The sequence below is a fragment of the Ptychodera flava genome, chromosome 17 (genome assembly GCF_041260155.1).
Source record: "Ptychodera flava strain L36383 chromosome 17, AS_Pfla_20210202, whole genome shotgun sequence".
Lineage (NCBI taxonomy): Eukaryota > Metazoa > Hemichordata > Enteropneusta > Ptychoderidae > Ptychodera > Ptychodera flava.
In genome coordinates this window covers 13,462,203-13,480,968 of record NC_091944.1, presented here as the reverse complement: position 1 = coordinate 13,480,968, position 18,766 = coordinate 13,462,203, and the positions used below count along the sequence as shown (strand labels likewise).

Sequence of the window (18,766 nt, the reverse complement as noted above, 5' to 3'; positions counted from 1 at the left end):
ACAAAATCACCATATGAACTGCATGCTCTTGCATATCGTATAAGCTGGGAAATGTATACCCATAAGCAGGTGAGAGTGGAATATTACTGATGAGGTGTGGAAAATTAATTATACTAAAGTTGAAATCATCTCTCTTGTCATATAGCCTAGTAGAAAGGTGACCATTGGAGTCAAATTCAAGTAAAATGTCCAGATATGAAGCAGAAGAGGCCGTTTCTGTAGTTTCTTTAATCTCCAATTCTGGAGGATAAATCATAGCGAGATATTTACTGAATTCAGAGTTATTCAATGAAATAACATCGTCTATGTATCTAAATGTTAGGTTGAAAGTACGAGCTACAGAGACCTTTTTCTGCTTGATAAGGTTCTGGATAAATTCTGCCTCGTATGAGAACAGAAATAAGTCGGCAAGTAAGGGAGCACAGTTAGTGCCCATGGGAATTCCTATACACTGTTGGAAAATGTGTCCTCCAAATTCAACAAATATGTTGTCAATGAGGAAATCAAGCATACTGATAATGTCTTTCTCGGTATAAAAACACTTTAGCATTAGTTGTATTTTTAACAAAATATGTAGAATTATACCCTAATACCACATATTTGTAACGGCGTGAACCGTTTTTGTAGAAAAATGCTTGGTTGATGATGTTTTTCAAGCGTTCTTTCAATTTATCATGTGGTATTGTGGTATACAATGTGGAAAAATCGAAAGTTTTAATAGATGTTATTTTTGAAACAGATCTTGATTTCAAATTTTCCAAGAGTTCCTTCGAATTTTTTTAATATCCACATTTGATTTATACCACTCCGAGAAAAGACAACATCACAGTATGATTGAAGTCCCCGTTTAACAGTACAAAGAACAGAAGTCAGTATCTTCGATAACTCTGTTGTTGAACATTTTGAAGATCCTGCGATAAACCTAGCTTTGTAAGGTGTTTTGTGGAGCTTTGGTATCCAGTATAAGCTAGGCAACTTATTATGGTCATCCTTTGTTGTAATATTAAAATTATCCATGAATGACTTATGGTTTGCCAAAATTTCAGATTTGTTGAACATTGATTGTCTGTAAGAATCCCTAATACGGGAAATAAATTGTTTTCCGTGATTGGTCCTTTTCATGGCCCGTACATTACTCAACCACCTGGGATTTCCGTTGGTTGTAACTGGCTGGTGAAAATGATTCTGTATGAAAGTCCATAAGGGACATTTTTGTGCGAAAAGAAATGATTATCTCGTTCGCACGATATAATAATTATTTTTTCTCTCAAAAATGTCCCTTATGAGCTTCCATAATTCTATACTGAAATGCCAAAATATTTTATTTTCAAGTAATGTGATGGCTTGTGAATTTCACATCGACATAATGTGATTTAGGGGCTCATAAAATTGGCCCGCTGTAGGCCAATTCCTGTATCTTGATTGCACTGCTGTCCACTGGCATGCAGTCTTGATTGTTCTGGATTAAGGTTGCATGCGCCTCGAAAGTGAAAGACTTAAAATTTTGTTCAAAATTTCCTTCAGGAATCTTTTAATCAAGTTCTTTCAAAATCAAGAATAACAATCGGGGGCCACCCTGCAAATGTAGGTACTAGAGAAAGAATTAACCCAAGATTTACCGATATTCAAAATGGCTGCCATCCCTGTGTTAACTCTACGGAGAAAAAATAAAATTTTCGATTTTCGAAAAACTAAGCATGTGAAAAGTTTTCTTACACCAAGAGCTTAAAATGAGCGCCACAAGTAGTAGATCAGAAAAAAAATTGTAAAAGTCTACGAGTCCGAATATTAGTCCCTGAGGTGTACTCTACCTTAAATTTACAGGCGTTAACCTTATTTTCGGTTGCAGTCAGTATTAGAATTTGCAGGCCGATTTTAGGGTACCCTGGACTGCGAACGATTCGACCACGTTATTGATGAAGGTATTAAACCGACAAAGGATTTCTTGACTATCGTTGAAAGAGATAGTAAAAAAATGATCATCCAACCCTTTGTAGCTCAGGAATATTTTGCGTTTTGTACAATGGCTCGATAATTTATAACGCTCGCTTTCTTTTCGGTTTGTTAATAAAACCATGCCCTCTCCTTCACCCAGTCACAAAAATTTACGATTCTAAGCTAATCATCCAGGGATCGTCCACCGGTAATTTTCTGGCGCTGTGAGAGGAGCATTTGCTTGCCATATGCTTAGGCAAAAACCTGTCACAAGTAAGCATTGTACAGAGACGAGACATAGAAACAAGTTGTCATTAAAAGAGCGCAGTCTTGATTTTAATCACTCAAAATCCAGTTTAATTCGTGCAATGCATTGTTATATATATAAGTTTGATGGATAGAGTAATTGATTGACGGATTAGAGGATGGATGGAAGAATGGAGTGCTAGAAAGATGGATCCTTGGATGGATAGATGGATGGAAAGACGGGTTGGTAGATAAATTGACTCATGGATAAATGTTTGTACAGATGATTGAGGGATGATTAGGTGTGATGATAGATTAATTGACGAACAGATAGATCGATCGATCAGGATAGATAGATAGATAGATAGATAGATAGATAGATAGATAGATAGATAGATAGATAGATAGATAGATAGATAGATGGATGGATGGATGGATGGATAGATAGAATTGATAGACAGTTATGAAAACCAATATTGGTACAATATGCAAAGACTGTTGGGGTGAAAGGTGTCAATACTGAACCTAGCGCTATTCATTGTTGACTAATGTCTGCCATCATAACATGCACAGTTGCTCTCAACTGCTTTTCCCAGACAAAAGTATACTCACATAATATCGCGCGACTTCCTCGATGGGAAGTCACCAGTGTTGATATAAGAGGCAACCTTTAACTCTACTCCTCGTGAATAAAAATACCACGAATTATTTCAAAAATTCACTTACGTTGTCACAGATTAAGACGATACTATAATTGTTTCAAGGCGTTTTCTTTTCAAGTTAATTCAATTGTTGATCTCAACATCTATACTTCTCACCATTGAAAAGTGACAGTGTCATTAATCTGCTTATAAAAATAGGCGAGTTCCACACGAAACGCATGAAAAATGTTATTGTGAGTGCATGTGAATAAAATTATTTCACACTGAAATAACATCTTTTTAATTTTCTACAATCGTGTTGAAGTGAGACGAACCGTAAAAATACACGGAGCTTTGTAGGTTTGGACATCCATTGGACATCCATTGACAGAGACGACAATTCTGTTTCTTGTTTCCATTTCAGAAGATAATAAAATACCTTTTCAACATAAACAATAAACATATAAGTCATGTTTATATATGATGCGATGAGCTTCCAATTGTGTAATGCATGCTTGCGCGCTCCCTGTAATTTGTGCTTTGCTCATTCCCTCATTAGCATAATATCTTATCAGCAGAATAGACCGGTTGATACCGGTCATTCTGTCATCGGTTTTATCTCTGTCATGTCGGTGACGCCGAGGGTATTTTTGACTATCACTCTTTCATGCTCTTTCAAGTTGCCCAACAGTGTAAATTGACTTCCGGTGAAATGAAAATTTAATATAAATACATATTTTTCTTGCGCGTTAATCCGTTCAGGTATAGTATGGCCTCGAAAAGCTTTGCAAAAAAACATTATCTCGGGGGGGGGGGGCATATAGTTGCAAAGTTTGTTATTATGGAAATAAATCACCAAAACTTTACCAATATTTTAAGTTCAAAATGACTGCTATTCAACGTGTTATAATTAGGTCTACGGAGGGAAAAACAATTTCCGACTTTCACAAAACCGAGATTGTGAAAACCACATGTACGCTTACAGTACCCACTTTAAATTGATTCCACGCAAGCTGTATACCAGCAAAGAATAGCAAACTTTGGAAAGTTGGAATATTTGTCCTCATGACTGGCTCTAACTTCAATATGACACTGTGTTATATTGACACTGAGTAATGTGACAACATCTATACAATGCACAATAGTTTAGGCTCAGTTTTGTGTTTGCCTTGAGTTGTCGCTCCGTAGTGAAGGTAGTGGATACGTGCAAGAAATCCTAAGAGTATTAGACTAGCCCGGCACTTTTTCAGTTGGAAGTAGTTGGGCTTTATGGCATTCGCTCCACGTAGAGACATAGAGCTGACACTGCAACTTCGATGAATGATCCATAATATGGCATGAAAGCGCACTTCAGCTGAATAAAATAATGTTGATGATAAAAAATTCACCGGTGAAAACACTACAAGGGTCCTACTGTTGCTAACTAAAATATCATTTGCATAAAAAAAATCTAGTGTAATATTGAGCACTAGATGAAACTGTCTGTGTCAAGAAATGAGTTAAATACAATTGTATGACCGCTTACATATTACAGAATTTGACAAAGGTTTTCAACTGGGTTTTAGGATACGCAAAACCAAATCCCCCTAAAACAGTGTCAACGACACCTCTAAATTTACATAATTATTCCAGTACAACTACAATTAAACATTTTAGTTTAAGTAAAATGTGACATATTTTGGAAATGTTGTACAAAATACAATTCTTAAAATATAATTAATATAAGTATTATATAGAAATAATAACGCGAATAATAATAGGTTCAGTTTCCGTGACAATTTCACCATGAAAGGGTATCTTGGGTCGAAAAGACCAAATATGATATCGATTTCACAGCCCCATGTTTCCATGGTAACCATTTTAGGGGTTGAAAATATCAGTTTTTCTAATATCCCACGAAAAGTTACTTTCATTGATATGAAAAATACCTAGTGGGGAAGTTCGGGTCAAAGAACACAAAAACCAGACTTATTTTAATGTTTCGAGTTGCCATGGTAACTATTTTGGGATTGAAAATGTTACTTTTTCCGTAATTCCTATTAAAGAACTATTGATTGATGTAAACAATTGATAATAAGGGTTTCTCTAGTTAGCACACAAAAAAAATCACACTCATTTTAATGTGAGATGTTTCCATGGCAACCATTCAGGAGTAGAAATTACCAGTTTTTCAAAGATTCCACCTAAACTCCAGTAATCAACAGAATGTGTTATATCAAAGGGATATTTTGGGTAAGAAAGATCAAATATCAAGTGTAAAAATCCAGTAATCAACAGAAATATTACACGAAAGGGTTATTTTGGGTTAGAAAGACAAAATATGATATCCATTTTTACTGCCCTGTGTTTCCATGGTAACCTATTTGCGTTTTAAAATTTCAAATTTTTTCCGAATTCCATTAAAAGTAATCCCAGTTACTATGCGAATGCTCTCCTAAGTGTATTTATCACAGTATGAACTCCATGTTCATTTTTGTTCATGTTGCCATGGTACCCATTTTGGTAACCACAGTTTTTTTATTTAAAACCATAGACCCTCGAGAGAGTCTATGTTAAAACATAATTCACTGTTTTTTATTTATTTTATGGATTTCTAAGTAACAACTTTTAACATTTGTACTATAATAATAATAATTGTAATTTCTTTGCCTTCATTCTGGGATGAATAATAAAGATAATGTATATTGGGGCCTAGACTCTCCACAGTCGCTATGCCTTGTTTTCTGCGCGCCCACAACGGGCATGCATTCGAAGGCTACGCTGTGCAGCTGTGAGCACGTGCTGCCAGACACAGCGACTGTCGGTTTTTGCAAGTAGATGAATATTCACAAGGGTAATGACGTCAAAAGAAACACCTATCTAACTGGGCGGAGAGAATATATACTAGTAGCTGGTAGACCTATATACGCGGTATGTTTTTATTTTTTATTTTTAATTATATTTGGCTATGGTACTTGTCACTTTTTTTGATTAACGGATGTGTGGAGTTCTATAAAGTACCCGGATCAGGCTGAAATCCGACCGGTCGCTTGCAAGAACGTCAAGACCCTGGGATTCACGTCGCAATTCACGTCGCGTCAATACCTGCTGGTATCGCTTAAACTGCTTAGTGTCACTTTTCCGACAAACATTAACCCTTGGCTTAATGATATACCACCTCTCTCCGTACAGTATGATGCATAATTCGGCGCTGCACGTACGACAATTACGAGTCACCGCTATTGACAAAATTAAAATAAACAACAACTCTTTTTCAGAATTCAGCTTCAATGAACTGTTATTAGATTTCTATATAATACTTATAGCCCCTAAACTTTTAATAATAATAATAATAATAATAATAATAATAATAACAAGGCAGTATTGCTGAAGGCAATGAGTACTTGGGCCGAGATAGAGTAATTTTGAGGACAATATATACTACTATTCAAATATGGTCTTGAATTTCCTCCTGTCAATTAGGCATTTGATTAACTGGTTATTAAACGAAGCAATCGCATGACAACGGCAAAATATGTCTAGCAACTTTTGTGGAGTTTGAGGCAGGGGTTCTTTATTTATAGTGAAATTGCTTAAACTCCTTAAATATTCAAATTACAGCAAATTTCTTTTGTTCTCGATGGTAGATGTCTAATATTTAGATGGGCATATTTAGATTTCTACCCTATAGTTATCCCTATATACCAAAAATCGGACATCTAGCTCTATTGGCTTGCTCAGAATTAGATATGTGAATAATTAATGAGGTACAATATGTGGTGTCATAAGGTGTCCCATCATACCAAATATGAAGGGTGTAGCACTTGTGGTTACTGAGTTGTGGACAAATATATATATTTGAGGTCAAAGGTCATTGAGGTCACATGACATTTTGTCAAAATAATTGTATTGCTAAGTTATTCCTATATACCAAAAATCAGACCTCTAGCTCTATTGGCTCGCTCAAAATTAGATATGCGCATAATTAATAAGGTACAATATGTGGTGTCGTTAGGTGTCTTATCATACCAAATATGAAGGATGTAGCACTGTGGTTACTGAGTTGTGGACAAATATAAATATTTGAGGTCAAAGGTCATTGAGGTCACGTCACATTTTGTCATAATAATTGTATTGCTAAGTTATTCCTATATACAAAAATCAGACCTCTAGCTCTATTGGCTCGCTCAAAATAAGATATGCGCATAATTAATGAGGTACAATATATGGTGTCATAAGGTGTCCTATCATACCAAATATGAAGGGTGTAGCACTTGTGGTTACTGAGTTGTGGACAAATATGTATATTTGAGGTCAAAGGTCATTGAGGTCACGTGACGTTTGTCAAACAAATTATATTGTTAACTTATCCCTATATACCAAAAATCAGACCTCTAGCTCTATTGGCTCGCTCAAAATTAGATATGCGCATAATTAATGAGGTACAATATGTGCTATGTGGCGTCATAAGGTGTCCCATCATACCAAATATGAAAGGTTTAGCACTTGTGGTTACTGAGTATGGACAATAATGTATATTTGAGGTCAAAGGTCACCAAGGTCACATGATATTTTGTCAAAATGTCTGAGATATCTGCGTGAACCGATGGACTCACTGATGGACTCACGGACGGATATGACCCAATCTATAAGCCCCCTGGACTTTATCCGTGGGGACAAAAAACTGTGTCACTGCATCCTTTAGGCAATATGAATACGATGAGAAACTAAATTTTTATTTTTCTTGGCCTTATACATGAAAGTCTATGGAGAACTGCCTTATACATGGGAGTCTATGGAGGTGTAAACTAAAAAGTCCTCTAACACGGCCAAATTCGATCGCATTGTGAAACAAATCGACGTGCATCTGTATGGGGTTGGGTACTATTCTTGTGCAAAGTTTGAAAGAAATTGACCAGGGCATGTCTGAGATATCTGCGTGAACAGACGGACGGACGGACTGACATGACCAAACCTGTAACTCCCCCAGGACTTCGTCCGTGGGCACTAAAAACAACGCAACAGTTATTACAGCTACACCGGCGGTAGGTCATATCCAGAGCCCCGTACGGTCTGCCGCCGTCGCTTGAAAACAATCTCATAAACCTGGCCATATGGGCAACTGTGTATGAGCAGCTGGATGGTTGACTTCCCGGAGAAGGCGAGCTGTCACGCTCAAGCTCAGGATTATTTGTCGATCAAATTTCAGTAAATTTACCTTACCTAGATGAAATTTGTCTATATGCTGAAATTTCGCCGAAGTTTGACAAAATTGCATCGATTTTTCAGGTTCATATCCGACATTTTTGAGTTTTGAGTGCAGACAGAATTGAGGCAACATGGCTGCGACCCCATGTTGACCCCTAGCCCTGCGTACGATGCTATGTGCTACAGCTAACACACAGCATTGTACGCAGGGCTAGCGAGAGAGTTGCCGACATCGACGGTTATTTACGAGAAGTGAATAAAAGACTGTCATTTTTGGAAGCGATCGAGTAGCTGAGGTAGGCTGGGATACGACTTGGGCCCAAGAACGCTGAATTTCGGCAGTAATTTGGCTTTTTACGTCAAGTCCCAAAATGGATTTGAAGTCACCGACCCTACGTACGCGTACGGGTCTTTGCAGGGCTGTGGTGAGCGGGGCGATTAGCTGTAGCGGAACACACAGCATCGTACGCAGAGCTAGTTGACCCCAAGTGAAAATGTGTTCGCGATCAAATCTTCCTATATTTTTTTCAGAATTTTCGACAAAATCATTGCTTCTTACATCTTTTGTAAAATATAAATATTAAAATAAAAATGCGATGTGCCATGTCTCCAGATTTCTAAAATATCGTTCGTTGACCGTTCGACGGAATACTCATTTCGCAAACTTGTGACGCAGTTGAAATTCAATACTGACCGCCAAATAATCTTAATGAGACGAGATCATTCTAGACATCCTCCAAATTATCCAACCATTCGCGTTAGAGTTCAGCTCGCTTAGAGGATCATAACATTCTTCGGCCTTCGTTTAGATCGACCCTAATCTCTCCCATAAATACACAAGCTACCTTGACAAAACTTCGTGCACCATCCAGGACCAAACACACTACAAATCTGTCTTGACGTCATCATCTCCTTACATGGTAATCGGCATACCGTATTTTTTAGCAAAGGAGACACAGAATACGTCGGAGTATTCAGTTTCAAAACGTATTACATTGTGTGATGTTGTCAAAAAAAGGTAATGTTACTGCAGTGGTATAAATTACAAAACACAAAAGTTCAAATCAGTTTATTTTGGACTGGCTTTACCCAACATTTCATATTGTTTCTTATGCCAGATTTGACCACGTGCTTACTGGCGACCCCTTTACATGCAAATTTTGTGTCAAATGGTGTGTTCTCCTGGAAAAACAAACGTACGATTTCTATATGAAGGAGGCGAAATTTGCCCTCAAAACTCGAAACCACCCCTTTATGGGGTGTACCTAGCTATTTTGAACGAGCTTCTCGAATCTGCAGCTCTATTTCGAAATGATGGTCTGGTTTTTCTCAGCTCAAGGATAAGTGTTCTCCATCGCTGTGGGCATTACTATTCTCAACTGGGGGTACAGTTTCCAGTCGTAATGTTTTTCATTGTGTCCGGGATATAAAACCTTTCCTTGTCACAATTTTACTTCGATTAACACTAGTCCACATCTTGTCAGCGATTAAACATGTTTCAAGTTTAAATGTTAAATTCTGGTCTCGAGCCCTCTTGTTCGACCAACTGAAATTACCCCTCCCACTTTGGCTCGTCCAGTGGTGTAGCAAGGGTCGTGCCATCGCCTAGGAAACGGAGGGTGCATTGATTGTTGCATTTCGATGCACATTTTGATTATATTCAGAAGATTTTGTGGCAAAAACTCAGATAGAGAAGCATTAATATTCACATCTCACTTATTCAAGACTGGCTGAGAGCAGCACTTCCATTCAGTTAACATCATTACGCCATTTATTATGCCAAGAAAGATGAAGCCAAGACATTTTGCCCTCCCTGGTCTCAGCCAGAAATGGTTATACCTTACAGAGTTTTTTCCCACGGAATGAAAACAAATGTACTTGGGCTGAGGCCCAAGTACAATAATGTTTACAATATTAATGTATATGGATTATAGGAAAAAACCTTCTTGCCACACCGCTTTTTGGAAATGTTCAAACAGGTAAGGGAGGCGCCCACTCCCGCCATACTAGAAGATATCAGTCAACAAACACGTCATGCATTGATAACACTGATGAAAATGCATCTTTGCTTACCGTAAAGCCGAACACTGACCTCACCTCAGGAAAAAGTAAGCATTTCACAGATAGAAAATTATGGCTTAGATTAACTGTGAACGTAAAACTTATGAGACCGCCGAGGGCAACAGCTTCTGTTGTTATTGGTTAACTTAATCACCGTTGCGAACTTTATTGCTTCTGAGATAGGAACAATATTTTACTTGAATACTTTGTCATAATCATCACCTCTCCAGGGGGATATACAAATTCTAATCTTTGGATAGAACAAAGTGATCAAATCTAAATTTGGAATCTTGTTTCGTAATACCATGAATAATAAATTGCTTTTCTCGGCAATTTATCTAACAGTTGTGTCTAACAGACTGTTCACCCGCCGTTAATTGCAGTTATCATGCAGTCTATCACCAAACGAATATGTATCCCAATGTAGAATTTTGTCTGTCATATTATCGAGCTGAGTTTGTTCAAATTCGTAGTACCGGATCTAAATTGTTTTTTTCTTTAAAATGATCAATTTTTCTTTTAAAGTGATCAAACCCATGGGAATAAAAAACCCCAAAACCTAGTATTTTAGTTGGAATAACCCGCAATGTTGATTGAGCAGTTTGTTAGATCCAACGATATTCACCAGTCACAATAGTTTATTTAAGTAAATAGTAAAAGTAATTTTAAGTAATTTCCTTGGTGGCAACAAAAAATTCGAATAATTGACATTTTACATCAACATCAGGTCATGTTGGGGCTCATAAAACTGACCCAGTATAGGACAAACCCTGCATTGTTATTGTACCACTTATCTTGCCACGGATTGCAGGCTTCATTGCCCCTTGATAAATCTTCAGACTATGTTTTTACGTATGAGACAATATTAGAATAGGTAGGCCGATTTTACGGTGTCTTGGATCGTGTACTCTTCAATGACTATCTTAAGAAACTTTTCAGGGCCGATAAATGCTTATTGTACTATTCTTGTAGCTAGAAAGATGGAATAATAAAAAACAACCCTAATAGTTCAACAATGTCCTTGACTTTGAAGGCCGGCTTGATAATTTATAACGCTGATTGAACAGACAGGAAGTAGATGATCTTAATCCATTTATGGAAACTTTTGTAAAGACGTTTAACGAATGTATTTGTATGATTAAAGGTAAGATGAAGTACTCTTGATAAGTTGGTATGGTTCGCCATTGAGCTAGTTAGAAAAATGTCTATTTTCTGTCAAAATCACCTCACACGTCTGTATGCTTGCAAAGTTTCATTCTCCTTCCCATTACTTGCGTATTCAGGTTGATCTCGAAAACTATAGATGGAATGCATGCTTTTTATTTTCCTGTCATTTTATTTCCTCTGATTTGCGTACAAGTAAAGCATAGCTGAAAGCTTTGAATTACTGATAAAGACCTACTAGAATATAGAACGCTCATTTCCTCTTCGATTCAAAAATTCCTTTCCTTCACCCGAGGACAAAAATTTACGACTGCACGCATATCATGTGTCCAAGACTTGCCCACCAGTAACCGACTTGAGCTGTGTTGGGGCAATTGTTTGTCATATGCTCGGGTAAGAACATTTCACTCACAATCAATAACGGAGACGGGAAATAAAAGTAGAGTTGTAAACTTTACTCAAAAGATCACCATGAAAAGCAAAATGTCTTATCTTCAACCACACAAAAATTATAGTCTAATTTGTTATATAGAGGAATATATAAAATTGATGGATATGTTGATAGATAGATGGATCAATGAATGTACGGACGGACGGACTTATGGATAGATAAATGAACTGATGGTGGAAAAATAGTTTCGATTTTTACAAATACCAAGGCTGCTCTCTGTAAAATCTAAACTTGCTCAGCATAAAATGAATCTTCACAAGCAAGAGACTAGCAAAAAATGTGAGAGTCCGAAAAATATCCCAATGGTGCGTTGTACCTAAAATTTGACGTTGGGTAAGAGCCCTGTGTGTGCCAAAATGAGATAATAAAATGGCATGTCCAAATCATACCACGGGATTCAACCATGGTACTGTGGCTGGACCGTGATTCTCAAAGCAGGCCTTTTATGATTGGGTTTCAAGATACACGACACAGACACAGACACAGACACACAAATTGCAAACTAAAACAAAGTCACAATGTCATCTCTAAATTTACGTATTCATTATCCCCGCACAGTGTCAACCCACCCTTCAATTTGACCCATTTGACATTGCAGTCTTTGTATATGATGTTGTAACACCCTTCTTCACAAAGCATTGGAAAATAATGCAAAAGTATTTGGGTGAATTTATGGTAAGTAACTAATCACGGAGGAAATCATTATCCCTTGCAAATTTTCAGACAGTACGAGAGGAGAGGTATGAGAAAATGCCTCTCCCTCGCTACGGCGATAGAACATCGTCCAGAAGGTCTATCGAAATATTTCGTGTTTTCCTCTTCAAAAAACTCACCTGTGTCACACATTTTTACAATATCGATGGAAATACAAGCACCCTGTCCTGAGTTCAAAGCCGATCACTGACACTGATCAAAGAAACTATTCGGTAGACAGAAAATATTGGCTCAGAATAATTATGAAGGGAAAACTTCTGTGACCATACAGTTGCTAAATTTAAGTCGCTTAGGGAGGCAACTTCAGACATTTGACAGAATAGTCTGTTATTCCGGTTGTAATCTGATCGTTGCGAATTTCATGCCATCTGAGATACAGAACAATATTTTAAATTTATTGCCCTGTCACATTTTTTATCACTTCGAGGGGATATGGAAATCTAAATCGAAAGATCTTTTTCAGGATGTCTCAAATACACTTTTATCATATGTTTCGATCTTTTTGGCAATGCCGCGAAAAAAGAAATATTTTTCTCGGCAGTTTATCTGTGTCGGCAGTTTATCTAATGCATCCACCAGATTGATTCTTTAATGAATCATTGAATTCCGGTGTATACAATCGTAAAGTTTATCGCCTTAAGAGTAACTTAGGCGGCCCTGCTGGCGGTATAAGTTTTCTCAAATACCTATTACCGGTGGATATAATTTTTTCTGTCACGCTTAGCCATTTTTCATACTCTATGTATGACTTACTACTCTGTATTTCCATTGATGTAACCCATAAGGTGGATTAAAAAATCTGTAAGATCTAAGCATATTCGCTGATTGCTGTTCCGAATGCTACAACATTTTCTTTTCAAGCAAATATTTAGAACAGTTTTTTAGAAAAAATGCATAACCTGACATCGATGTAAAATTTTCAACATCATTGAAAATTTTACATCGATATCAGGTTAGACGGGGGTTATCAGACTGCTCAAGTGTAAGTGACACCAACATCACCAGTGCAATACTGACCACCGGAATGCAGGTTTTATTGTTCCAGACATACACGTTATGGGCGGATGCAGGCCATATTAGAACAGTTAGATTACTTTTTACGGTACCTGGGACAGTTATGTCAACGATAGGAGCATGTTACACTATAGTGGATGTTTAAAAACAGAATGTGTTGACTATTTTAGTAGCTAAAAAGACCCTGCTCTAAATAGAGGGTGTTAAAGAGGTTTTCCACCCCGTTTGGTTCAGCAAGCTTCAGATTCAACGCTGGCTAGATAATTTATAACGTTCGTTTTATCTTCAGTTCAAAGGACCATGCCCTTTCCTTCACCCTAGTACAAAAATTTACGACTGCACCGAGGCCTTGCCCGTCGTGCCTTGCCCATCGGTGATTCACCAGCTCTGTGATGCGAGCATTTGCTTCTCATGTACTTTCGCAAAAAACCTGTCACCTACAATCAATTACAGGGAAGCGACATACAGCTGTGAACTTCATTGAAAGATCACCATGAAGGGAAAAGAGAAAGTCTCAGCCTCAACCACTCAAAACTTAGTATCATTTGAACAATATATCATTAAATGGACAGCTAAGATTGACGGAAAGATTGATAAATGGTTTGATGGATGGTGGAGGAGTGGGTGGATGGGTGTACAGAAGGATATATAAACTCATGGATGAATGGTTAAACGGATGATGGCGGGAGGGATAGATAGATAGATAGATAGATAGATAGATAGATAGATAGATAGAAACAAGGATAACTGTGTTCCGTGATAAAAAATAACTAAATAAACAAATAGAGGCTCAAATTCAGAATACAGAAATGGAAATACCTACATTAACCTTTATATCGCAGTTGCCTATGTCCAACAACCTTCCTTTAATGAAGCAAGGACTCCAAAGAATTGTTTGCATAGTAAATTTGAAATTGACTGGCAATATCTACATTTGTGTTATGGGTCAATGCAGGCACACGGAAGAAAACGCATGATATAGACATCACAAGAAGAAAAGAAGGCGAATTTCGTCGGTGTGCTGTTACCAGGCAACAAGGTCTGTGCAATGTAGAATTGAGTTAAAGAGATATGCATGGTCACCATTTATGTATGTATGTATGTATGTATGTATGTATGTATGTATGTATGTATGTATGTATGTATGTATGTATGTATGTATGTATGTATGTATGTATGTATGTATGTATGTATGTATGTATGTATGTATGTATGTATGTATGTATGTATGTATGTATGTATGTATGTATGTATGTATGTATGTATGTATGTATGTATGTATATGTGACATTATGTGTTTGTGTAATTTGTAATTTTATGTGTATAATGCATGCATACATGCATGTTCTAAATATATTTATTGAGTGTATATTCGTCTTTGCCTTGTTTTCTGTAACTACCTTTGTATCTATTTGTTCATTTTCTCTCTCGCATATTCAACGTCAGCATTTAAATTTATGGTCCGCTAAACATGCTGAACCAGTTAGAGCTTTCTGCACCCAGTGACAGATAAATGAGCCTTAAGCTTACTATCAACAAAAGCCCATATCTCTCTATTGTGGCGACATTTACTGAACGATATAAGCATAGATATTTTACGCTAAACGTGAAGATATGCAACACAGAACAAATGACACTCATACAGATACGACAAAAGAACAGGAGATATTTGGAAATTAGCTTTATTATACATGTTCTTCTGTGCTTCTGTTCAAACCAATTATTTCTTTATTATCACTACTGTGACGGCATTTCCCGCAGGAATAATTGTTTTGAATGTGGACGTCCGATAGCTCTTGATTGGCAAGTCCATGTTTAGATTGCCTTTCAATTTTCTCTTTTCCAATTTTATACGTCAGCATATGATGAACTGAAGAGAGTGCTTGACTTCTGTGAAGAGGTTGATGTGGATCTCTCCTGGCTCTGATAGGGCCACTATGGACACCAGGGTTAGCTGGGACACCAAGACATCTCATTCTATAGGAGGAGGATTACAGCACCATGTCGCTTCAATACGAAAAAAACACGTCTTTCTCCACGCTGCATGCTCTGACTAATGACAACATTGCACTTGTTCAACACCTAGAATAACTACTGTCGACATTTTCTGTCAATATTGGCTATGCGCAGTGCGTCTGTTGTCGTCCATTAAAATTGCTGTAATTAAATTCAGTTAGACTGTCTGAACCAATTTTGCATTCTTACTGCATCATTCAACCCTGATTTCAACATTAGTCCCTTTGTTTGTATTTCTACTATTCCTATATTTCAGAATGTTATATATTTTTCCGCCTTTTTGCATTTTTTTATTTCTAAAATATAGTCTAAGTGGAATTGCGTACCGTTCTTCACTCAGATACAACTGGACCAAAAAGATTTTTCATTTGACATTAATTGGTGAAATTCGCTCTCACATCTTTCAGCATTTTATTACATGCGTCGTATATCGAATGCCGCCCGCCGCGTAGGGTTCAATGTAACTTGTTGATGACGTCGCGAGCCGCATTGTCATCATGACCGAAAGTGAACCGCAACTATTTTCAACTTGGCAACTTCTGGATTTAAATATGTTAAAATACATGTTTTACACAGGAAATTCGGCTTTCAAATATCATGCCTAAAAAATTCGATAAACCGCATAATAATGATTCAAATATATCAATGCGCCATTCGATGATGAAAATAGTGCTATTTTTTTCAACATATTCCCGTCTAAAATGGGAGAAAAAGCATATTAGTGTCATTCGTATGTCAATCAAAATATTTGAGGCGAAAACTATGTAAAAGAGACATGTAATAAAGCATTGTGGCCCAAAGGAGGGACTATGTACCCTCTAGGTAGGTGGCCATTTGCCCGACGTAAGGAGGGCAAATGGTCACCTACCCTCGGGCATATAGTCCCGTATTTGGGCTGTTATATATATTTCAGTCTGTGACAATTTACGCCTTTTGCCATATAGGCTGACTTCTTTGGTTTCGTAACAGATGCCTTGTCCTTTCTCGTTAAGCCAAAAAATATACAACAATCATGGATGTTGAAAGGTTTCAATTTCCGTTGTTGTATTTCTTCAGGTGAAGGGAACACTTATTGCAGAGCTGAATTCCGGAAACGGACATTATCCTGGCGCCAGGGGAAGTAGTTTAGAATTGATTTTACCTTCCTTGAGTGTGAATTTTAGACTCTAGGGCACGTTGACTGTGTCATTGTAGATGCATAACAAGCCCGATCGACAGAATAATCCCCTGCCAATCTCAATGTCGACTAGACATTTGCATTCGCCTAACGGCAAGACGACAGAAATACGACAACACAACAGAAAAAGCTCATAAATTCCATTGAATAGCGACAAGTTCTGGATTATCAAGCAAAATTGTATTATATGTGACAAGTTTTACGTAACGTAGACCTGGCAGAACATTTGCAATAAATGTCTTAGTTTTGTCGGCAAAAAGCCAAGAGATAGCGTGCATGAATAATTCTAGAATAGGGATAAAAGTTCTGTATTATCAGGCAACATTATCGTTCCAGTGACAAGTTCTGGTACATGTAAATCTGATATGACATCATGATGACAGAGAAAGGCATTGAATAATTCAATATCTTTGCTTCGTCGCCAATTCACTAGCCTTTTTAGTGTTGTATATTTTAAAAATGTTTTTGACAATAAATTTTGCGTTACAACAAGAAAGATGTACTGCCGAGCAAAATAGTTTGTACATTGTACATTCCTCTTCGTTTAGTCCAGTCAATCTACGAGATTTTGGCACCTAACCCACCACAAATTGCAACAGAATTTTTTTCTTCAGAATGCATTTTAGAGAGGTACCCAGAACAACATATTAAAGTTTACTCGAATCCACTCGAATCCACCTTGGGAAATATGCCTAATTTGCATAAATCAAATATGGCGGCCAACTATCCGACAAAATAACATAATTGGCCATATATCACATGTTAAACAAGCTATTTCAGTGATTTCAAAGTCTGACACTAGTTATTCGGCACGGGGAATCATTTTGGAGGTATAATATTTCATATAGGCACTTCACTAATTTGCATAATTCCAATATGGCGGCCAGTATTCCTACAAAAGATATTTTTGGTCATATACCACGTCATGAAACCAGATATTTCAGTGATTTCAAAGTTAAAAGTATATTTGTTTGGCATGAACAAACAGTTTTTGAGATGCAATGATCAAATCTGGTACTTTGTTAATTTGCATAAATCCAATATGGTGGTCAACATACCTACAAAGGACATTTTCTGTCATATACCACGTATTAACCCTTTGAGCGCCGGTCTATTTTTGTTAACTTTATAAAATGTACCACAGTCATTTTATCAGCTATTTTGCCAACATTTTGATAAAAAAATGTAGCTGATGAAAAAAATGATATCCATTTGGTCCAAAATTATGAAAAAAACGTACAGAAAAGTTAACAGAAATTGGTAAAATATTGCATAAAATTTTGGTCAAAAAAGTACAGCAGTCAAAGGGTTAAACAAGCTATTTCTGTGATTTCAAAGTTAAAAGTGTATTTCTTTGGCATAGACAAAAGATTTTCAAGATGCAATGATTTGCATAGGTACTCCCTAATTTGCATAAATCAAATAGGGTGGCCAACATACCTACAAGAGACATTTTCTGTCATATACCACGTATTAACCCTTTGAGCGCCTGTCTATTTTTGTCAACTTTATAAAATGTACTACAGTCATTTTTTCTGCTATTTGCCAAAATTTTGATAAAAAACTGTAGCTGATGAAAAATGATATCCATTTGGTCCAAAATTATGAAAAAAACGTACAGAAAAATTCACAGAAATTGGTAAAAATATTGCATTAAAATTTTGATGTAAAAATTACAGCAGTCAAAGGGTTAAACAAGCTGTTTCTATGATTCAAAGTTAAAAGTGTATTGCATTTGCATGGAAAAAACGATTCTTGGCTTGCAATGATTTGCGTTTGCACTTTGCATGAATCAAATAGGGCGGCCAATATACCTACAAAAGACATTTTCTGTCATATATCACGTATTAAACAATCTATTTCAGCCGTTTTGAAGTTTAAATATATTTCTTGAGCATAAAGTATCACCTTTAGCGGTTCAATGTTTTTAAAAGACACTTTGATAACATTCACAAATTAAATATGGCTACCAAATTAATACCCAAATAGCTTCTAATATAAATAGGGTTCTGGTAGAGTTTTTAGCAATAGGAGTATCAAGAAAAAAACTGTTAAGAAGGTACTGCACCCAACAAAGCGTATTGTGCTCCAAACGAAAATTGCAAATATTCATCCAATTTTGATTAATTTGTTAACCCAAGTTTAAAAAATTGGTCAAGT

The 18,766-nt window shown here is 36.8% G+C and overlaps 1 protein-coding gene across 1 annotated transcript in view; it reads left to right on the top strand.

Moving 5' to 3' along the window:
- Positions 1–17,250, top strand: part of LOC139115508 (uncharacterized) — a 74,953-nt gene extending 57,703 nt beyond the window's left edge. Inside the window, exons 9-10 of the mRNA XM_070677645.1 lie at positions 14,369–14,452; positions 15,273–17,250. Of these exons, the coding sequence (XP_070533746.1) occupies positions 14,369–14,452; positions 15,273–15,340 (152 nt within the window). The 3' untranslated portion in view covers positions 15,341–17,250. The remainder of the gene's footprint in view (positions 1–14,368; positions 14,453–15,272) is intronic.
- The last annotated feature ends 1,516 nt before the right edge of the window (positions 17,251–18,766 follow it).